The sequence below is a fragment of the Polyodon spathula genome, chromosome 6, assembly GCF_017654505.1.
Source record: "Polyodon spathula isolate WHYD16114869_AA chromosome 6, ASM1765450v1, whole genome shotgun sequence".
NCBI classification, from domain to species: Eukaryota; Metazoa; Chordata; class Actinopteri; order Acipenseriformes; family Polyodontidae; genus Polyodon; species Polyodon spathula.
This window is the reverse complement of record NC_054539.1, coordinates 2,203,700-2,228,233: the sequence shown is the minus strand read 5'-3', so window position 1 is coordinate 2,228,233 and position 24,534 is coordinate 2,203,700. Positions and strand designations below refer to the sequence as shown.

Sequence of the window (24,534 nt, the reverse complement as noted above, 5' to 3'; positions counted from 1 at the left end):
TCTCACAGAAGCACCCTGCAGCACTACAGTGCATCCACATTCTCTCACAGAAGCACCCTGCAGCACTACAGTGCATCCACGTTCTCTCACAGGTGCCGGTACTGTACCTCATCCGGTGTTGCTTCTTGTTTCTTTAGACCAGCACACTTTGTTATAATAAGCTCGTGGCATCTTTTGTGCACTACGCAAGTACAAACTGGAAGGAAAAAAGAACAAGCCTGTTGAGATACAGAGCATGAGATCTTTCTGCAAAGCAAAACACTAATCAGCAGCAATGCAATTAAGCACGAGCGCGGGCCTTTTAAAAAATCTAGATATAAACATTTACAGACATCTCTTCACCAGACACACGTTCATGTTACTATGTTTTATGTCATAACTGTAATTAGCATTTTCTTCTAGAACATACTGTACCATGCTAACAGTTGCTTAAAATAAAAATGCAAAAAAGAATGAGAAGCTTGTCATTAAACTGAAGCAGAGACGTTCTTGCTTTATCTTTCAGAAGGTCATACGAGGACTGTCAGGTGTGCTTTGCCATGCACAAGAGGATCAGAAACAAGAACTCACCTTGACACTGATAACCTTGCTTCCCTATTACCCCCCTGCGGAACAAAAAACACAGCTTATTAACAGAGACAACAGTATGCACACACAGATGAACAAAAGCATTGTGAATACCTGTTAGCTAAGAAGAGTAGGGAAACATATTGAGGAGTACTGGAAAACAGAGAACTAACACATCAAATGCTGTTGCCATAGAAATACACTTAAAAAATCCTTTAATATGGTGTTAATAGTGGGATTCATAATCCACTGTGAGGCGGTTCTGTGATAAAGGGTCAAATAAATGACCAGGGTGTAAATGGAATACCTCCATAACCTTAAAGCACTTAAATCAGAGATTCTGACTAACAAATAACCAAGCCTGTGGGTTACTAAATAGGGAGGAAGATTGGAGGTCGCTAGGTACGCTTGCTGAGTGCTCTTATTCTCATTTTAACCAGGTGCATTTTCATCTGATGATTTATTTTACCACTCTTCCAGAGTTTAGAGTAAGCAAAATATGGTATTAGGGTAATATCCCTCACATTATAAGTTTGATTGCAGTGTACTTCCGCTCCCTCACTTCCTGTGTAACATTTAATAAGACCCCACCTAAAGCTCTGGCAGTAAAAAAAAATCCAAAAAAGAATACCTGAATCTAAATGAAATGTACAGTAGAACTTCTGATTTAACTGGTTCCAAGAGTCCCCCAGATATGTACAAATATTGTCTGTTTTGGCTTTAACAATGTCGGGGCATTATAAATGAACAATGTCAGGTACATCAGCGAGTCTAAAACACCGAAGTAACTGCAAAGAAACAGCAAGAAGAAAGCACGCACACAAACACAAACTGCCTCTGGAGGTCAGCTGTAACGACACAGCAAGAAGAAAGCACGCACACAAACACAAACTGCCTCTGGAGGTCAGCTGTAACGACACAGCAAGAAGAAAGCACGCACACAAACACAAACTGCCTCTGGAGGTCAGCTGTAACGACACAGCAAGAAGAAAGCATGCACACAAACACAAACTGCCTCTGGAGGTCAGCTTTAACGACACAGCAAGAAGAAAGCACGCACACAAACACAAACTGCCTCTGGAGGTCAGCTTTAACGACACAGCAAGAAGAAAGCGCGCAAACAAACACAAACTGCCTCTGGAGGTCAGCTGTAACGACACAGCAAGAAGAAAGCACGCACACAAACACAAACTGCCTCTGGAGGTCAGCTTTAACGACACAGCAAGAAGAAAGCGCGCACACAAACACAAACTGCCTCTGGAGGTCAGCTGTAACGACACAGCAAGAAGAAAGCGCGCACACAAACACAAACTGCCTCTGGAGGTCAGCTTTAACTACACAGCAATTATATTTATCCTTTGCTTTCTTGTTTTCTTTTGTTGAACATTGTTAAACTGGGCAGTTACGTGAAGTGACCGCATGCAAAAAAGTGAAAAGTGGATTTTCTGCACCGCTCCATATGAAATATTGACAGTGTGAATAAGATATTAGCATATTTGTAAGCGGCTGATGTGCATTAGTTGCCTTTGTTGTCGTAGCAAATTGTCATTGCGAATGATTAGTACAGTAACACAGGATGGTCACGACGGAGTATTATGCTATCGTATGGTAAAAAGTGCTACTATGAGAACTGGCAACGTCACAAACTATGACAGAGCCATTATTCATCAGCACACCACTGCCCCTATACTGTGAGCACAAGGCAGTAGGTTTAGAGATCAGTGCAGCACATTATTTTTACATGTGTTTATAAATAAGCATGTTATTTTAGCCACAGGCTCTTCCCAAAATAGCTGCACAAAGAAAACAGGCCCCTTTCCTCCTATTACTGAGGACCTCCAGCTGACCCACAGAAGTGTGAATAGTTTAACTGAGGCCATTGGATGTGTTCCCTCAACTGACCCCTTTATTCAATAACATCTTTATGTTTCCATTTTTAATCGTCTGTTTTTTCTCTGCCAGGCTGCAACATTATTTTCTCATTGGGTTTAAGCGATGCTGTGCAGAAAATCATGCTTCACCTTTAAGATTCTTTGTTGCGATTGTAACACTTGAACACAGGTGATACTGTTGGCTTTTTCTTATGAAAAAGAACAAAACTATCTCATGAGTATGACTTCGACAAACATGTAAGTTTCTTGGTGTATCTTGCATGCCTTCGGGCTGCTGTTGAAAAGCTGTTGGCACGGCTCAGACTCACCAGATGAAGTCTCGGCAGTGTGAGCAGTAGGTGGGCTGTCGCAGGTAGGTAGCCATGAACTTGTGTCCGTTGACCTGGTGCACACGACGGCGCACTGCCCCTTGCCGTTTCCGGGGCCGCATGCGCTCCCGAAACACCCGCTCCTCATTCTCCTTGGAGGCGGCAGCGGCTGTGAAGAGACAGGGGGGAGGGGTTAGATCAGAGTGCACCTGCTAGACACGCTCGCTAGACAGCCCAGGCAATCTTCAAACAACACTGGAAAAGGACTTCCAGTACTTGTATCACCAGTGGCAATTGTGTTTCCAATCTAAAGCTGAAAAGGAGCAGTGCCACTGCTGTTGCGATGTTTTGCTCCTCTCTCTTCCTGTAGACAACCAATTTGTCCACAAAGAGATGTGCTGGGGGGTGGTGTTACAGTGTGTGGGGGGTGGTGTTACAGTGTGTGGAGGGTGGTGTTACAGTGTGTGGAGGGTGGGTGCTACAGTGTGTGGAGGGTGGTGTTACAGTGTGTGGAGGGTGGGTGCTACAGTGTGTGGAGGGTGGGTATTACAGCGTGTGGAGGGTTGGTGTTACAGTGTGTGGAGGGTGGGTTTTACAGTGTGGAGGGTGTTACAGTGTGTGGAGGGTGGTGTTACAGTGTGTGGAGGGTGAGTGTTACAGTGTGTGGAGGGTGGGTGTTACAGTGTGTGGAGGGTGGGTGTTACAGTGTGTGGAGGGTGGGTGTTACAGTGTGTGGAGGGTGGGTGTTACAGTGTGTGGAGGGTGGGTGTTACAGTGTGTGGAGGGTGGTGTTACAGTGTGTGGAGGGTGGGTGCTACAGTGTGTGGAGGGTGGTGTTACAGTGTGTGGAGGGTGGTGTTACAGTGTGTGGAGGGTGGGTTTTACAGTGTGGTGTTACAGTGTGTGGAGGGTGGGTGTTACAGTGTGTGGAGGGTGGGTGTTACAGTGTGTGGAGGGTGGGTGTTACAGTGTGTGGAGGGTGGTGTTACAGTGTGTGGAGGGTGGGTTTTACAGTGTGGTGTTACAGTGTGTGGAGGGTGGGTGCTACAGTGTGTGGAGGGTGGTGTTACAGTGTGTGGAGGGTGGGTTTTACAGTGTGGTGTTACAGTGTGTGGAGGGTGGGTGCTACAGTGTGTGGAGGGTGGTGTTACAGTGTGTGGAGGGTGGGTGTTACAGTGTGTGGAGGGTGGTGTTACAGTGTGTGTGGGAGGGTGGTGTTACAGTGTGTGGAGGGTGGGTGTTACAGTGTGTGGAGGGTGGGTGTTACAGTGTGTGGAGGGTGGGTGTTACAGTGTGTGGAGGGTGGGTGTTACAGTGTGTGGAGGGTGGGTGTTACAGTGTGTGGAGGGTGGGTATTACAGCGTGTGGAGGGTTGGTGTTACAGTGTGTGGAGGGTGGGTTTTACAGTGTGGTGTTACAGTGTGTGGAGGGTGGGTGCTACAGTGTGTGGAGGGTGGTGTTACAGTGTGTGGAGGGTGGGTGTTACAGTGTGTGGAGGGTGGGTTTTACAGTGTGGTGTTACAGTGTGTGGAGGGTGGGTGTTACAGTGTGTGGAGGGTGGTGCTACAGTGTGTGGAGGGTGGTGTTACAGTGTGTGGAGGGTGGGTGTTACAGTGTGTGGAGGGTGGGTTTTACAGTGTGGTGTTACAGTGTGTGGAGGGTGGTGCTACAGTGTGTGGAGGGTGGTGTTACAGTGTGTGGAGGGTGGGTGTTACAGTGTGTGGAGGGTGGGTTTTACAGTGTGGTGTTACAGTGTGTGGAGGGTGGGTGCTACAGTGTGTGGAGGGTGGTGTTACAGTGTGTGGAGGGTGGGTGTTACAGTGTGTGGAGGGTGGTGTTACAGTGTGTGGAGGGTGGTGTTACAGTGTGTGGAGGGTGGGTGCTACAGTGTGTGGAGGGTGGTGTTACAGTGTGTGGAGGGTGGGTTTTACAGTGTGGTGTTACAGTGTGTGGAGGGTGGGTGCTACAGTGTGTGGAGGGTGGTGTTACAGTGTGTGGAGGGTGGGTGTTACAGTGTGTGGAGGGTGGGTTTTACAGTGTGGTGTTACAGTGTGTGGAGGGTGGTGCTACAGTGTGTGGAGGGTGGTGTTACAGTGTGTGGAGGGTGGGTGTTACAGTGTGTGGAGGGTGGGTTTTACAGTGTGGTGTTACAGTGTGTGGAGGGTGGGTGTTACAGTGTGTGGAGGGTGGGTTTTACAGTGTGGTGTTACAGTGTGTGGAGGGTGGGTGTTACAGTGTGTGGAGGGTGGGTGCTACAGTGTGTGGAGGGTGGGTATTACAGCGTGTGGAGGGTTGGTGTTACAGTGTGTGGAGGGTGGGTTTTACAGTGTGGTGTTACAGTGTGTGGAGGGTGGGTGTTACAGTGTGTGGAGGGTGGTGTTACAGTGTGTGGAGGGTGGGTGTTACAGTGTGTGGAGGGTGGGTGTTACAGTGTGTGGAGGGTGGTGTTACAGTGTGTGGAGGGTGGGTGCTACAGTGTGTGGAGGGTGGTGTTACAGTGTGTGGAGGGTGGGTGTTACAGTGTGTGGAGGGTGGGTTTTACAGTGTGGTGTTACAGTGTGTGGAGGGTGGTGCTACAGTGTGTGGAGGGTGGTGTTACAGTGTGTGGAGGGTGGGTGTTACAGTGTGTGGAGGGTGGGTTTTACAGTGTGGTGTTACAGTGTGTGGAGGGTGGGTTTTACAGTGTGGTGTTACAGTGTGTGGAGGGTGGTGCTACAGTGTGTGGAGGGTGGTGTTACAGTGTGTGGAGGGTGGGTGTTACAGTGTGTGGAGGGTGGGTGTTACAGTGTGTGGAGGGTGGGTGTTACAGTGTGTGGAGGGTGGGTTTTACAGTGTGGTGTTACAGTGTGTGGAGGGTGGGTGTTACAGTGTGTGGAGGGTGGTGTTACAGTGTGTGGAGGGTGGGTGTTACAGTGTGTGGAGGGTGGGTGTTACAGTGTGTGGAGGGTGGGTGTTACAGTGTGTGGAGGGTGGGTGTTACAGTGTGTGGAGGGTGGTGTTACAGTGTGTGGAGGGTGGTGTTACAGTGTGTGGAGGGTGGGTGTTACAGTGTGTGGAGGGTGAGTGTTACAGTGTGTGGACGGTGGGTGTTACAGTGTGGTGTTACAGTGGGTAGAGGGTGGTGCTACAGTGTATATCATGGGTGGATCACGGGGGAGGGGGTGGGGCGATGTTTTGTATCAGGTATTCCCCCTTCATGACAGTCTGGACCCCCCTACCCCCAGCCTTCATGAAAGTCTGGATCCGTCCCTGTACATATATATATATATATATATATATATATATATATATATATATATATATATATATATATATATATATATATATATATATATATAATTCATCTAACCGGCCACCAGGTTGCATGGGACTAGCTCTGTAATCTGACGTCTCACACGCTTTTCATTGTCAGTCTTGCTCTTATTCCATTTTAAGGGTTTCTGAACAGTAAGACATGGCATGCTCATTTCTTGATGGTATTTATAGTGGCTTGGCTGTAAGCGATGTCTCTGGCTCACTGTCACGTAGGCCACATTACGAAACAACGGATCTGAAGCAAATCGACTTAAAAGGAATTAGGTCAGGAAACCTGGATCAAAACACCAGTGATCTTTTCTATTAATAAGAAAAAACAGCAACGAAGGAACATGCTTAAATAAACAAACAACAAAAAGTCCCACAAAACCTTTAAAATAGATACCCCATATTTAATCCAATTAAAGGAATACAGGAACTGAGGGACACCATGATCCTAACAACACAGCTATCCTTTTGAATGTGTATTCCAATCCTTTAAAAGGGTGTTCCCATGATTCACCACTAGATGGCAGTAGACCCGTGTTTGCTTGACTGCTGCACCAGAGCATCAGAATTGAGACGTTCGCCTGACTGAGGTGGGAGTCACTACAATACGTGTGTGCTTCCATTAGCCACCACCCTCAACCTGTCTACATAGCATTTCCCATTCCATTTTCTTGACCTCTCATGCTAGGTAAAACAGGCATTATAATGCTATTTCAACTGCAATTGCTACCAAATGTTCCATCTGTAAACTAGGGTGAGCACCTTTTCAAAATGCAAAAACTGGACACTATTTACATAATGATTAGCTGTAGTGATTGTGAGAGTAAAATTATTAAAATCACTAGAAATCGAACCAGCAAAAGATATTTTTGAGCTAGCTTTTCCTTTAAGTCTGTATTTCAAATAGGTTTATTTGTAGCTTTTATTGTTGTGGGCTGTTTGGCTGTCACTGTGGTTGCTGTTCTGTGTCGATGGCTGTGTTTATTCATTTTTAAAAAGGGAAACCCAGGAATGAACAGAAATGCAGCACTGTGACTGCAACACTTTACAGCATAGTGATGAAGAGTCGTTATCGGTGTAAGATGAGATGTCAGTGTGGTTCAGTGTGCGTGCCATGTGAGAGATTTCTGGGGGCGCGTCTGGATATATACATACATTTATTATATTTACTGTTTGTTTTAACTGGCGAGTGAGTGTCAGGCAATGCAAAATAATGCGGCAGGGCGGTGGGATGATGCACTATAAAAAGATATGATATGGGTTTGCTGGGGCGCTAAACTGTAAGATTGCAGTGTCTGCAGATTCGGGACAAATGCCGTCCCGGAGGCATTAAGCCTGGGACTGGGACTTCATCTTTACATTTCGGGACTGTCCCGTCCAATTAGAGACGGGTGGTCATCCTACTGTAAACTGGAAAGTCCTTGTATACTGTAGAGATTCTCTCCAGCCCTGTCTGTCTGACTGACTCATTTTAATGTTATTTTGTTTTGTGCACTTGTGGGTATTAAATATACATGTATTATTATTATTATTATTATTATTATTATTATTATTATTATTATTATTATTATTATTATTATTATTATTATTATTAATAATAATAATTGACTGGTATACGTTAATACCAGTTGAACTCAGTAACTTGTAAACTGATACTGCAGTAACCAACTATTCCAGTAAACAACACTGGCCAACAGGGCTTTCATAAAACAGAAGTGTTTTGTTTTGGGAAGTCTTATTATCCATATTCCTGGCACACACAGGATTTAACGACTGGATACGATCTGCAGGTCGTCAAATGCAAATTTCTTGAAGGTTCTGTGAGTGATTAATACAGTGTCTTTGCAATCTGATGGGCAGACATGCACCAGCCTGCCACAGAGATCCCTGCACTGCCAGTCACATTCCCTCGAGCTGCCAAAATACCAGACCTCCTAGAGCCTGATTCCCTGTGTGATTACTGTACCTGCCTCCCTATAGCCTGATTCCCAGTATGACTACTGTACCTGCCTCACCAGAGCCTGATTCCCAGTGTGATTACTATACCTGCCTCCCTACAACCTGATTCCCAGTGTGATTACTGTACCTGCCTCCCCAGAGCCTGATTCCCTATGTGATTACTGTACCTGCCTCCCTACAGCCTGATTCCCAGTTTGATTACTGTACCTGCCTCCCCAGAGCCTGATTCCCAGTGTGATTACTATACCTGCCTCCCCAGAGCCTGATTCCCACTGTGATTACTGTACCTGCCTCCCTATAGCCTGATTCCCAGTGTGATTGCTGTACCTGCCTCCCCAGAGCCTGATTCCCAGTGTGATTACTGTACCTGCCTCCCCAGATCCCAGCATTTGTCTCCCTGTATACTGCCTCTGTCCTTCTGGATTGCAAACATCACAAACACAATCTTTCCTGTAGAAGGGGCTCAGCACAGTTGTAACAGAGTTGTCTTATTGGAAAACGGTCAAGGTCACTGAGGTGGAAGACCCCTGCAAAACACCAGACACCAAGACCGTTCCATTTGATCACAGTTAAGGGGGGAAGGGGGGGGGGGTTCTTAAGTCAACTATACTCTTCTAAAACACCCTTCACCTTGGTATCTCTGGAAACATTTTTGTTTGCTTTGTTTTAGTGGTAATGGGCCATTTTTCAGAAGTCTGTGAGGAATACAGATGAAAGGCAACAAAGATCCTGTGCTTCAGGAGTTAATGAATATACACTACCGTTCAAAAGTTTGGGGTCACTTAGAAATGTCCTTGTTTTCGAAAGAAAAGCAAATTTTTTGTCCATTAAAATAACATCAAATTGATCAGAAATACAGATATACAGTAGATATTGTAAATGTTGTAAATGACTATTGTAGCTGGAAACGGCTGATTTGTAATGGAATATCTACATAGGCGCACAGACGCCCATTATCAGCAACCATCAGCCCTGTGTTCCAATGGCACTGGCTAATCCAAGTTTATCATTTTAAAAGGCTAACTGATCATTAGAAAACCCTTTTGCAATTAAGTTAGCACAGCTGAAAACTGTTGTGCTGATTAAAGAAGCAATAAAACTGGCCTTCTTTACACTAGTTGAGTATCTGGAGCATCAGCAATTGTGGGTTCGATTACAGACTCAAAATGGCCAGAAACAAAGAACTTTCTTCTGAAACTCGTCAGTCTATTCTTGTTCTGAGAAATGAAGGCTATTCCATGCGAGAAATTGCCAAGAAACTGAAGATCTCCCTTCACAGAACAGTGCAAACTGGTTCTAACCAGAATAGAAAGAGCAGTGGGAGGCCCCAGTACACAACTGAGCAAGAGGAAAAATGCATTAGTGTCTAGTTTGAGAAACAGACGCCTCATAGGTCCTGAACTGACAGCTTCATTGAATAGTACCCGCAAAAGCCCACTCTCAACGTCAACAGTGAAGAGGCGACTCCGGGATGCTGACCTAGGTAAAGTTGCAAAGAAAAAGCCATATCTCAGACTGGCCAATTAAAAGAAAAGATTAAGATGGGCAAAAGAACACAGACACTGGACAGAGGAAGATTGTAAAAAAGTGTTATGGACAGACGAATCTAAGTCTGAGGTGTTCGGATCACAGAACATTTGTGAGACGCAGACCAAATGAAAAGATGCTGGAGGAGTGCTTGACGCCATCTGTGAAGCATGGTGGAGTCAATGTGATGGTCTGGGGGTGCTTTGGTGGTGGTAAAGTGGGAGATTTGTACAGGGTAAAAGGGACTGGAAGAAGGAAGGCTATCATTCCATTTTGCAACGCCATGCCATACCCTGTGGACGGTGCTTGATTGTAGCCAATTTCCTCCTACAACAGCTCCAAACTATGCAAGAACTATTTAGGGAAGAAGCAGTCAGCTGGTATTCTGTCTATAATGGAGTGGCCAGCACAGTCACCGGATCTCAACCCTACTGAGCTGTTGTGGGAGCAGCTTGACCGCATGGTACGTAAGAAGTGAGAACTAGAATGCCAAAGATCTGCAATGCTGTAATTGCTGCTAATGGAGGATTCTTTGATGAAAGCAAAGTTTGAAGGACACAATTATTATTTCAATTAAAAATCATTATTTCTAACCTTGTCAATGACTATATTTCTTATTCATTTTGCTATATTTCCTATTCAAACTCATTTCATGTATGTGTTCATGGAAAACAAGGACATTCCTAAGTGACCCCAAACTTTTGAACAGTAGTGTATACTCTATCAGCCTTCTGTCTGAGAACACAGCCACATTAGATGGAAGATGTAGTACATGTTTGGCTTGGTCTCTTCGATTCACAATCTGTAACAATCCAACACCATGCCAGGGCTCAAACCTAGTCCTCTGCTCAGTTTAACAAGCTACGTTTATAATGCAGGCAACAGCAAACATCTACTACAAGGACCAATAGAAAAGGAGTTCACAACCTTTTAGTGCGACATAACCAAACCATACGATGAAATACTGACAGCTACCATAGGTCAAACAAAATTGGTCTGACATAGTAAATGTGTCTTTATTATCACCCTGAGCTCAGTGGAGAGCAGTCTCCAGTGTGTACGTGTGCGACTGTCACTGTGTGCACAGTGGAACTGATCCCAATCTGCTTATCTCAGCCCAGCGGTCCCCAGGAAACAACACAAATTGCTCCTGTCTACTGCCTGCTGAGCGGCTGTGCTGTGGGAGTCTGAACCAGCAGCAGGTCCCATTGAGAGTCCAGACTGGCGACTGGGAGGGCCGTCGCTATGGTTTCTAATGGGAGGCTTATGAGATGGTAATCTATCACTGAGCAGGCAGGCTGCGATTTCTGAAGAGGAGGGGAAGGAGGAGCCTGCCCCTTTTATTTCACAGCTTTTCTGTTTAACCTTCATTGAACCACTTCGATCAGAGAAAATCAAGGCACAAACAAAATGGCTGATGCCATTACAATAATGTATTACTGTTCAAATGCCAAGCAGAAGCAGAAACATTTATCAGTTTCATAGCTGCTCATTAAACACAAACCTCTGTTTAACATTTGAACATTTCAGCAGTTTTGTCAGCTTGTTGTCCATCTGGTTGAATGCACAGGGGAATTAATAAATGTGTTAAACAAGTGACACAAATATATGAACAATCATAAACTAATCCAGAACATCTTTGTTCTGCAGTCTGCACTAGTCTTATTAAAGTGCTGCATGCAACGCAATATCTGCAGGGCTGATAACTCAGAGGGCCTGTCGGGATTAACCTTTTGCCTTCCCACTTAAGGTGGAACACGCATGCTCAATTTTGTTGCCTTGAATCCATAACTTCTGTTCTGTCAAAACTGTGATATTTCTGCAAACCTGTAGTACTTGCTGCATACTAGATTCCTTGCAGAATATCGACGGTTGTTTTTAAACAAGGAGACATTGGCCAGGATGTCTGGAAGGTTAAAATAATCTGTGAGTGTCCTGGCCAAGACTGAGGTGGACAAAAAAATGTTTTTATCTCGGGTAACATTGGGGTGCATTTTGATGGAATGAGCACAGTTGTGTTTTACAGAATGGGTTCATGGTGCATTTGGAATTGTTTAATAAGACTGTACAGGGACTAAGCACATATCTGTGAAGGTCCCAGTCTGCAGTCCAATGAGCAAGCAGCGGTGCAGTAGCAAAAGGCATCACACTGCAGGCTCTTCTAATGTGAGAGTCAGTGGCACATGGCACTGAGAGGTTAATAAAACCACATGCCAAGGAAATGGTTTATTTATTTACCCCCTTTGTGGAAAAAGAATCATCAATATATATTCCTTCCAATGAGTACGTGAAAAAATGCTGCAAGACAAGCAACCATGTACCCAGTGCTAACACACTAGAACTGCAACTGCTGATTCTAAATCACAAGGCTCTGTATATCACCTAGATTCTTCTATTACTGTACCGATCTATTTACCTGTTTAATATCCTGCTGTGCATGTTCAGTATGATTCTCTATTATTGGTTCTGTTTAGATGAATATCACTTACGCGTACTAACTATTCCAGGGTGCACTGAAGCCCTTGAAGCACTGCGCTAGAGACCCAAGGCTTGACACTGACACCGTAACTGTAACTCATACTGTTTTTATTTACTTATTTTTTTGTTTAGTAAAATGACTGCTGAAGACACACAGAGTTTCTGTGCTTGGGTTATCAGTAGAGTGTCCGATTTTAACCTGATTTAACCAGATTTCTCCCCCTGAATGCTTTTTTTCTGTATTCGGGTTAAACCCAAAAACTCCCCGAACAGGCACATACTGTATATGAATAAGGACATGCGCAGTTGTCTGCGATTCAGACGCAACAGAAAAGAACTGGCGCAGATGACGGTGCGCTGATCTACCTATTAATATGTGGCTTTTTAGTGTAATATATATATATATATATATATAATCAAAATTACAGCAATATAGCTTTAAGGTTTTTGCTTTTTTTGCACACTTTTCTTCCCAGTTATTTGTTTTATGAGTGTGTGTTTAAGCCAAGAGCATTTAGATGCAACGGTTGATAGTTTCTCTTGTAAACAGCATAGAGTAAAGTTGTTTATTTTCCCGTATGTTCTGTGTGCAATTATTCTCCACTACAAAGTAAAAAACTTGATTGGAACAGAGAAATGCCTACACATACAGTATGTGAGTGTGTGAGAGAGAGAGAAAGAGAGGAGAGAGAGAGAGAGAGAGAGAGAGAGAGAGAGAGAGAGAGAGAGAGAGAGAGAGAGAGAGAGAGAGAGAGAGAAATGTAGTCAAACGTTTTCATACCCCAATGTACGTACATTCAGGATTTAAACTGTTGACGACAACGTTGTTGTCAAAACTTTGTGCTTAAGCATTTGTTTATATCTTTCTAAATAAAAGCTGATTTCTACCTGATTTTCTTAATTGATTATACATAAAAAAAAATCCACCTGCTTTCACACAATTTTTTTATTAAATAATTTTACCCTATTTTTAGAAAAAAACATTTACCCAAAAATCAGATGCTCTAGTTATTAGAAAGACTAATCTAATCAACAGCATGAAGGTCACTCTTGAAATCAGGACTTAAAGGATGTGTTGCAGTAAGAATACCTCTGTTAAGAAAGGGGAACAAGACTAAAAGGCTAAAATATGCACAAGAACACAGAAATTGGACTATGGAACAACGGTCAAATGTGCTTTGGACTGTTGATTTGATGGACAACGACACCAGTCCCTTCTGCCAGTTCTGTTGTCAATTCAACGCTTGTCTTCTTTCTATTCTTTAAGGATATTATGTTCAAGTACTGCTCATCCTTGTTAGGCAGCTTTTTGTCATGCAAGACTGACATACAGTAGAAAGCCCAAATAATATCTCCCTGGCGTAAATAGCAGCCACCAGCTTCAGAATCCGAGATTCACTCATCTTGACTGCATGATATATATCTCCATTGAATCGGGTGGGTAAATGATGTCTTAAGATCGAGCGCATCTTATATTTTGGTCTTTAACTACCACAGCAGGCAGCTCCCTGTGTATCAGAATGTGCTTCACTGTACCTTTCGCCCTGTGTATCAGCATGTGCTTCACTGTACCTTTCGCCCTGTGTATCAGCATGTGCTTCACTGTACCTTTCGCCCTGTGTATCAGCCTGTGCTTCACTGTACCTTTCGCCCTGTGTATCAGCATGTGCTTCACTGTACCTTTCGCCCTGTGTATCAGCATGTGCTTCACTGTACCTTTCGCCCTGTGTATCAGCATGTGCTTCACTGTACCTTTCGCCCTGTGTATCAGCATGTGCTTCACTGTACCTTTCGCCCTGTGTATCAGCATGTGCTTCACTGTACCTTTCGCCCTGTGTATCAGCATGTGCTTCACTGTACCTTTCGCCCTGTGTATCACTGTACCTTTCGCCCTGTGTATCATCACGTGCTTCACTGTACCTTTCGCCCTGTGTATCAGCACGTGCTTCACTGTACCTTTCGCCCTGTGTATCAGCATGTGCTTCACTGTACCTTTCGCCCTGTGTATCAGCATGTGCTTCACTGTACCTTTCGCCCTGTGTATCAGCATGTGCTTCACTGTACCTTTCGCCCTGTGTATCAGCCTGTGCTTCACTGTACCTTTCGCCCTGTGTATCAGCCTGTGCTTCACTGTACCTTTCGCCCTGTGTATCAGCATGTGCTTCACTGTACCTTTCGCCCTGTGTATCAGCATGTGCTTCACTGTACCTTTCGCCCTGTGTATCAGCATGTGCTTCACTGTACCTTTCACAGGAGCTAAACACCCACAGGGTCATCACCCGAGCCATTTTAACTCACAGGGATTGCATGGGTTACAGTAGCCTGTATAAATGAATCTTAGAAATAAGAAATCCAAAATGAACTGGGAGTATGACGGCATGGTGAGCTGCCTGGTGCCCAGTAGTGCAATCAACCATTCAGGTACAAGTGCCAGGATGCAGAAATATTAATAGTGAAACAAGGCCTTTGCTACTCAAGCACTATTGGACAAGAGTTTTTCCTGCTCCTGCCTCCCTACCTCCCCTGATGTGCTTTCACAGTTAATTAGACCGAGTGGCCACAGACAATGATTGAGAAATTTTCAAGAGGCGTTCTTTTTCTAAATTACCAATGAAAAGCTTTCTTTGACTATTAACATTTGCCAGGCACTCAGAGGGAAAGCCGGCTCCATAATTAATCATGAATATTCCCCCAGCGAATCCAATCTCAATATGAATTGTACAGTACCACTGGATTTAATTAGAATCTGTACAAGTCTGCATCCTTGTATGCTACACAGCTGGGGGCTTTCGAACGTGTTCTTCTCTATTACAGCATGCAGTAATCAGTTATACTACAGGATCAGGTAGGGATTCAAATCTCAGACTCCATTAATCCTCGTAGGGTCATCTGGGGTACATGTGAGGCAATTTCCACATCTTTCATTCAGTACTGATTTTCTAGTATTCATTAAACTCTAAAATAAGAAATTTGTTGTGCATTTACTGACAAGTCAGTTCTTACACTGCAACAGTTAAAGTATTAAAATAGAAGCATACTTGTAATTTGTGTTACTTTTAAGTAAAAGAAAAAATACTGTTACAGATGTTGGTTTTCTCAAAGTCAAACAACCGGTTATTTATTCAGTTCCACAACCGTTACAGTTGTGGTAAAGTGTCCTTGGCAATGCCAACTCTGATAAAAATGTCAACTACGTCAAGCACTAGTTCTAAATAGGTGGTATTCCTGATTATTTTGCTTTACAAAACCCCCCATCTGTCTATGGTAAAACCTTGTATTGCATGTTTTATTACAGCTACAATCAACTTTAACTAGTTGTTGAACCATGTTGCATTTGTCTGACTACAAATGCTGCTGTCCCTTGTAAACAGGGCTCTGGTTTGAACACACTGTACACTACCTGCCACTTTACTAGGGTTAAGCAACTGCTTGTCCTGATCACAGCCTTGACACAACGTGGCAGACCCTGCAAGACGCTGCAAGAGGTCTTGAGGGATGTTAATCCATTTAGTCATTCATACTGCATGCAGTTCATGCAGAGCTGAATACAGGATCGCAATGACGAATGCGTCGTTCAAGTTCATCCCAAGCCTGCTCAATCTGATTGCGTTCCGGGGATACGGTGGCCCCTTGCAATGCCTCTGGAAGTCTCTGAAAGTAGTTACTGCCATCGGGGTACAACAGCAGCACTGTTTACAGTACAGAGTGGTGGGACAGGCCACAGTCTGATTTGATATGCTGAAGTTATTGTCTGTTTACAAGCTAGATCTGCTTGGAGTCTCATGGTTCAAACGCAACACAGAGAGATTCCACCCCACCCGTGTCCTCACTGCCTGACACTCCATAAAGCAGGATGGTGTTTATAACTGGCCAGGGTAGAGCCTGTCAAGGAGAATGCCGCTAGGAATCACCAGCTGAAAAATTTGTTCCGTTTCTCAGGATCCTGACACTCCTAATTGTCTTGCACAAAGTTTACAGGTCCCTGTGTGCCAGGACTGCTTTGTATACATGCCAGTATCATTCATGGTTATCATTAAAATGATCATTAACCAGCCTTGTGTTTTTTTAAGTCAAAACTTTAGGGAGAGCATCATTTAAAAAGCTGTTCTATTTGTATTTCTATACCCAGCCAACATATTCACAACGACAGTATCTGCAACAAGGTCATCGGCTTCTTTTCAGAAGGTCAGACAACAAGCTTTTAAAATCTTTTTTTTTTTTTTTGGTTTGTTTTTTTTAAATCACAGGATTACAAATTAATTCCTCTGTGGTTTATTATAATACATTCCCTGTATGGTTTATTATAATACATTCCCTGTGTGGTTTATTATAATACATTCACTGTGTGGTTTATTATAATACATTCACTGTGTGGTTTATTATAATACATTTCCTGCGTGGTTTATTATAATACATTCCCTGTGTGGTTTATTATAATACATTCACTGTGTGGTTTATTATAATATATTCCCTGCATAGTTTATTATAATACATTCCCTGTGTGGTTTATTATAATACATTCCCTGCATGGTTTATTATAATACATTCCCTCTGTGGTTTATTATAATACATTCACTGTGTGGTTTATTATAATACATTCACTGTGTGGTTTATTATAATATATTCCCTGCATAGTTTATTATAATACATTCCCTGCGTGGTTTATTATAATACATTCCCTGTGTGGTTTATTATAATACATTCACTGTGTGGTTTATTATAATACATTCCATGTGTGGTTTATTATAATACATTCACTGTGTGGTTTATTATAATACATTCCCTGTGTGGTTTATTATAATACATTCACTGTGTGGTTTATTATAATACATTCACTGTGTGGTTTATTATAATACATTCCCTGTGTGGTTTATTATAATACATTCCCTGTGTGGTTTATTATAATACATTCACTGTGTGGTTTATTATAATACATTCACTGCATAGTTTATTATAATACATTCCCTGTATGGTTTATTATAATACATTCACTGCATAGTTTATTATAATACATTCCCTCTGTGGTTTATTATAATACATTCACTGTGTGGTTTATTATAATACATTCACTGTGTGGTTTATTATAATACATTCCCTGCATAGTTTATTATAATACATTCCCTCTGTGGTTTATTATAATACATTCAATGTGTGGTTTATTATAATACATTCACTGTGTGGTTTATTATAATACATTCACTGTGTGGTTTATTATAATACATTCACTGTGTGGTTTATTATAATACATTCACTGTGTGGTTTATTATAATACATTCCCTGTGTGGTTTATTATAATACATTCACTGTGTGGTTTATTATAATACATTCACTGTGTGGTTTATTATAATACATTCACTGTGTGGTTTATTATAATACATTCCCTGTGTGGTTTATTATAATACATTCCCTGCGTGGTTTATTATAATACATTCCCTGCGTGGTTTATTATAATACATTCCCTGCATAGTTTATTATAATACATTCCCTCTGTGGTTTATTATAATACATTCCCTGTGTGGTTTATTATAATACATTCACTGTGTGGTTTATTATAATACATTCCCTGTGTGGTTTATTATAATACATTCACTGTGTGGTTTATTATAATACATTCCCTGTGTGGTTTATTATAATACATTCACTGCATAGTTTATTATAATACATTCCCTCTGTGGTTTATTATAATACATTCCCTCTGTGGTTTATTATAATACATTCACTGTGTGGTTTATTATAATACATTCACTGTGTGGTTTATTATAATACATTCACTGCATAGTTTATTATAATACATTCCCTCTGTGGTTTATTATAATACATTCCCTGCGTGGTTTATTATAATACATTCCCTGCGTGGTTTATTATAATACATTCACTGTGTGGTTTATTATAATACATTCACTGCGTGGTTTATTATAATACATTCCCTCTGTGTTTTATTATAATACATTTACTGTGTGGTTTATTATAATACATTCCCTGCATGGTTTATTATAATACATTCCCTGCATAGTTTATTATAATACATTCCCTCTGTGGTTTATTATAATACATTCACTGCGTGGTTTATTATAATACATTCACTGTGTGGTTTATTATAATACATTCACTGTGTGGTTTATTACAATACATTCCCTCTGTGGTTTAGCCTTCTGTTTACTCAAGTTTATCTGAAGGCAGGCCTTGTTGGCAGTTCAGTGTGTTTCTAAAAGCTGTTCCGCTGTAGGGACTGTTGTCCTTGAAATCTGCTTGCTACCGTACAGTACAACACCACTCTGACCAAATAAAAACCAGCTTGCTGTTGTGCAACCTGGTAATGCAAAATCTGTAGTCCAACCTAAAATCTTAAACAGTAAACCCATTGACTACACCAGACAACATGCCTTTGTGTCAACCTACTGTAGCTATATCTTTCCAGAGTTTCTGCTGAGAAACTGCAACATGTAAAGTGTCCGAAAATGTGTATGCTAATAACATAATGGTAGTACACCCTCCCCTGGTTATATCGCCCCTCGTTATACTGCGGATTCGGATATATCACAGTCCTGGAGTTGGCTCCCCATTTTTACTGTCTAACTGCTTATGTCTTAGCTGCAATATGCATAGGCACTTCGAATTACTGTTCATTTTATTTCGTACTGCACATCGCAAACAACAATATACTTTTTTTTTTTTTTAAAAGCATTAATCATAGTGTTATTAATATACAAATGTATGGCACAATAACACAAAATAACTTAAATATCTACTTGTTTGAATGTTTTTTATTTTAGCCAACGTGTTCACGTGTGGCAGCAATGCACTAGCAAAAGCCACAAGGCAGTGACGTCAGCTCCCTAGCAACAAGCCTCCTATATTGTTGTTGTGAATGGATTATTTCAATGCAGCAGGTTTGTGCATTTGAGAAAGAAGAGAAATTAATTGGAGATTGAAGTTGCTAAGAAGCAATTACCCTCTGCTGTATAAATTAAAATGACGTGCTGCTTTTTATACAACAAATGAGAAAAAGCAGGTTGTGTTGAGGATTTATACTGGACCCTGACACGCCCATTAAAACGAGGGAGTGGTTGTACTGTAGTTATTTTGTTAGTCTATTTGTTTTTCTGTGGGTCGCTCTCTATATCGCGGCCCTCGATATATAGGGGATTTATACTGGACCCCGACACCAGCGATACATCGAGTGGGAGGTGTATTTAGTACAGTCATAGAGAGGAAAAACCAAGCAAACCATTTACGTGCCGTTCATGGCTATGTCCTTAAGCAAGCAATCTTCTTTTTTCTAGATAGTGCCATCTGGACACAAGCCCTATTTCCAGTCCAGCACATAGGCCAGTTTTTATGAATATTCATGAGCCAATTCAGAACAAGACTTTTTTAAGACAACAATTTCAGGAAAAAGCCTATAGGTCACACCGGTGTATAAGTCGCTCCCCCCTTTTTAGGCCCCCCTAAAAATACCTATAAAATAGGCTTATACAAAGGTTTTTACAGTACTATTCATCACCAAATCAACTTGGCTCATCAGGCACCTATAATTTATTTTTTTAGCCACGTTTCACACAGAAATGTCCGATAAACGATGATATCATTACTGTGAAGAAATCCACTGCGTGCCTACTGAGGTTGTTTTAGTGCAGTTTTAACACACCCACCCCCCCAACCCCCCCCACACAAACAAACTGCACATTAAGTAATCAAACTGAATTCATATAAGAACTGTTGTTTAGAACAGGATTAACTATTGCGATTGTCACTGCTTTTTGCAACCCAACTGTGTGTATACTTGTGAATAGGATGGCTTGAACGGTGACGTCAGACCCGGAACAGAAACACACAACAGGTAGTACTGGGGTTGAAACTGAGACACTATGGCATTCAGCTTTTAATAAATCAAAATAAAACGTTTGAACAAAACACAGAACACTGAACAAACAAAACGGCGCGGTGGCCAAAACAAAAAGACAAACACAGTAGAGGAGCACTAAACAAACAAGTGCTGTGCTGAGGTGGTTGAGCACCAGGAGCAATTGTAATAGAATTTAATATTTTACCTCCTCTCCACACCCATTCTCCACTCACAACACACGACCCCGGGTGAGTGAAAGACTGCACCTTTTATGAGCTGTACTGAGACTCGATTGCTAATCAATCATTCAATTGGAATCTCGGTACATCTGCATGTGAACTAATCTGTGCACTCCCCGTGCTCACATATTAATGCACATTGTATCTGCATGTGAAGTGATTGTGCAATCCTTGTGCTTAAATACAACTATATATTTTTATTTGTGCTCCACAGCACCATTATATCCCGTGCACCAATACACACACACACTCACCAACATTAACACCACAGGCAATATAATGCAACATATGCACAGGAGCAGGGCACATTGTCACAGTACTTAAACTGTATTAAGAGCAAAAGGTGAACTCGCAACCGCATTTAAGCTGTGTGTGTGTGTACAAGGCCAAAGAGTGCTCAAATTATAAACTTTTAGCAAGGGGAACTACACAGAAATCACACATTTTGTGACCCCCTTCCCTCCCTTCCCCCTGCACTGATATTTTTGTCAGGACATTCCCCTTCTGTCATCACTCAAATCTGGGATGGATAGGACTACATTTTTGAAAAAAATGTTATTCTTGTAAAGATTTAAAGCGTGTGTAGAAGTGACCAGCTGTCAGGAAGTCTGCTGCTTCCCTATTTAACATAGTTATACATATCAATAGTGGAAGGGATGGTGTAAAAACAGGAACAAGACAAAATGGTCCAGAACCACATTTTAATCAAATCAATGCTAATGGCATTAAACAAATAAAGTAAACAAAGACAGTGGAGAAAGTGACACACACTTGAGAAAAATATTTTAGGGACGAAAAGCAATTAATAATTAAATTGGTTCTCATTCCCAAAATAGTCTTCTCTAGTGTGTGTAACTTTCTCAGCTGTTTTTAAATGCAATATAATTAATTATAATGCCGTTCTGGGTCGGGGCTCGTTCCGAGTCTAATGTAAATTTAAAACTTAAGCTTGAATTGTCTTTTTTTATGTGCATCATCATCAGAGGCTCATTGTAGCCACAAAGTAACAAAAATTTAGCTTGACCTCAGTGAATCGATTTCTCTTATGTTTAACTTAAAAAAAACACACAGCATGAACAGTGTACTCAATACAGATTTTTTTGCTTGTCGGCAATTCATCAGGGCACACCATCTTTGTTTGCTTTGTATCCCTCCTAGCCTCACTTTGGGGAATGGAATGTGATGCACGCATAATATTTTTGAAAGAGGTCGTTGAAATTTTAGTGACTGTGCCTAATTTGATTTCATTAAACATGTCCTCGGGGGTATTCTGTTGGCTTCAGCTATTGATGCCTCCAAACAAGAGGCTATATAGCTTCAAATACTGCAAACATGCAGTTCAATATGCGACTATAATTTGCAGTTAACCTTGCTAATTACCCTCCTTGTGTTTGACGTCAGAGGCAATGCTAAATCAGTGGAACTGAAACCATGATTTCTGGGGCCACTTGCCTTAGATGCAGCGTGCCATGCAATTGTTTTTATACATTTCAGAATTTGTGAAAACAGTAGTAGATTTTTCACATAAAAAATTATACAAGAGTGTATTTCTTTTTGATTCGAACTAGATTCAAAAAGCATGTAAGAGAAGAAACATGTTTTTCTAAACAAATCCAAAAATGAATCTGATTTTAATCCAAACTTATTTTGCCTCATGATTGCTTCTTGATTGTAAAATGAAAAAGAACTCAACAGTGCACAAAGAAAGCATGAAACATGCAAGAACAGACATATATTAGGTGCTGGCAGGTTGAAGCCTAACTATTGCCTTATGGCTTCTACAAATAAGTCTCTAATCTGGAAGCCCATGTAGTATAGAAGACTCTCCTAACCTAGTCAAAGCTGGACGTTTCAGAGTATACCTGCAGAAGTGCAAAGAGAAACGTGAGCTGAGCCTGCCACAAGGAGACACATGAGCAGTTTTACATTCAAGTGCTTCACCGTGGAGCAGAGTGTCCTCTTCTTACCTCTGACTGCTGTGTCATGATAATCTCCAAGCGACAGAATGTGGCTGCCTAGCAACCGCCTTAACTGTACTTTTGGAGCTGGCTTACTTACAGCAGTAAATGGAGAAACCATTCTGCGGTTGCTGTATATCATTACTGAGCCTACACTCTGCATGTGCTTTCCTTTTATGCACTGTATTAGCAAGGTATGTCAGTGCAGTAACAGGCATACATGATGTATGCTGGGCAGGCTGGTATGATGTTAATCCAGGCCAGGGGGCAGTATAGAGTCCAGACTGAATTGTAGGCACAAGCACAGAGCAGAGCTATTTTTGTAGTCATATGCTTCAGACCACACACAGCCTAGCTCCACAGCTCTATTCTACAACACGCATGTCACAGCGTCCGGTGCTTCTATTACTCAGTTCGCTAGCTAACCCATGCTACTCTGGATACATCCTGGGCACATCTGCACAGCTAGGTGCTAAAGAACTATCAGCATTACATTTACGCTTTCTTTTTTAAGTCTAACAAAGTGTCAGAAGGTCAGAAATGGTGCAGCTGCAAATTCATTGCTGGTGCCAGCATTGCAATGCTGACTCCAGATTTACACTGAGGTGATTTCTACAGTTGCATTTTTATTCCACAAGGTGGAGACCTCTTTCTCCTAGGCTGAAGTGCCACTCAAGCTTAAAAGTGCAGTAAGAGCCTAAAAAAATACAAGCAAACAAAAAAAAAAGCAAAAATCTGAAAAGCCCAACCTAAAATGTGAAACGGTTAACCCATTAGCGACAACCCAGACATTACGGCTTTGTGTCTTTGCATGAGTGCAGTAGATCTAACTGTTTCCAAAGTTTGTTGAGAAACTGTAATATGTGATGACCTATAATTACAGCCCTGCATTTTTCACTTGTTTTTTTACCTGTAATTTAGTTATCCAGCTACAAGATGTCGATATAGCCTTCACAGTAAGCCATGTAATAAGCAATCTTTAACAGTCACCACATTACATTACTTTAACCATTTTAATTGGTCATCCCATTACTACGCAGTAGGGTTGGCAGTGCTCCCGGTTTGGCTCTGGCTCCGGAGTGGCTCCAGTGGTTCAGCTCCAACTCCAAGCTGGCACCAAAGCTGAAAGAGACCCCTGCTCTAGCTCCAGATCTGACAGAGACCTCTTGCTCCAGCTCCAAGCTGGCTCCAGAGATGACAGAGACCGGCTCAAAGATAAATTTAGATTCTGAAATATTATTTGTTCAACATTTGTGGAACTTAGCCTTCTTCTTTGGTCATTAAGTAAAACCCCTGCTTTGAAGAAGAGTCTTTCCGTTTCCACTGATGTTGCACACAAAAGAAACAATGTGACAGTTTTGCTAGCAAAGGCAAGCAATCTTTGTGATTCCTCCAGCAAATCCAGAGGGCTTGAGTCTAAAGGCTCTCTCTTTTCAGCTGCATCACACACCTACAACTCATTGTCTAATGCAGATCCTGCAAAGTCATCATCATCATCTTCTGTGCTCCTGTCAGAAAGCTGGCAGATGCTCTAACTGTCACATGGATGTGCTCTCTTGGCTGGAACTAGATTCCATTCAGGAGGTCAAGTGCTCTGCGAATTCCAACCACTGTGGGCACAATGAGAGACGCTGTAGGATACTTTGCCCCAGAAAGAGTTGTGGTTGGTTCCTGAAATGGCTTTAGCATCTCATTCACTTCTTCCAGAAGCAACTTCTCCTCAGCAGCAATGTTTAGTGCTAGTCTCTTCAATTTCAAGGCTGCAATTTCAAACTGCTCCGCTTGTTGGATTGCCTTTTAAATCACTGGCAAGCTTGAGTTCCATCTTGTAATGCAGACTCTGGGAATCTTCACTGATGCAGACCCACTTTCAGCCAGGTGCACCTTTGAATATGCATTCCAAACACTGCATTGTCAATCACTGCAGATATCTCCTCTAGTGACATCTGCTTTCCTTGCCTGGGAAAAATAAATCTCCTGTAGACAAAGGTGCAATGCATGAGCTCAACAAGGGTGCCGTTTCAAATTAAGAAGTTGGCAGCACATACAACATTGGCACCACTGTCAGTAACAGCACATACAACTTGCTTTAAATCGAAAACAAAAACGTTTTGCACTGAGAAGGCAATGTTCACCCCAGTATGGGCTTCATCAGCAGGAATGCAGTCAATGCATTTTGCAATCAAATTCCACTTCTGGTCAACAAGGAGGCACGTTACTGCTAGAAAATGCTTCTGATTTTTGGTACAGGTCCACAGATCAAATGTAATGGCAACATGTGATGCAGACATTAGTTCTTGTTTTAAAGTGACTACAATGCCTGATTATGTATTGCTCAACATAATTGCTCAGCATAATCAACATATTGCTCTTCTGAAACTGTCTTTCTTGAGGGGGCGAAGACAAACACACGCTGTCTGCTTGCGAAGACAAACACACGCTGTCCCCTGAAGCATG

At 42.1% G+C, this 24,534-nt stretch overlaps 1 protein-coding gene across 2 annotated transcripts in view; it reads right to left on the bottom strand.

The window, feature by feature from the left end:
• The window catches only part of LOC121316681 (protein kinase C epsilon type), a 163,359-nt gene that overhangs the window by 67,238 nt on the left and 71,587 nt on the right, over positions 1 to 24,534 (bottom strand). For both annotated transcript variants that reach the window (XM_041251737.1, XM_041251738.1), the window contains exons 3-5: positions 2,768 to 2,936; positions 571 to 605; positions 108 to 196 (exon numbers count right to left, since the gene is read on the bottom strand). In XM_041251737.1, the coding sequence (XP_041107671.1) occupies positions 108 to 196; positions 571 to 605; positions 2,768 to 2,936 (293 nt within the window). The remainder of the gene's footprint in view (positions 1 to 107; positions 197 to 570; positions 606 to 2,767; positions 2,937 to 24,534) is intronic.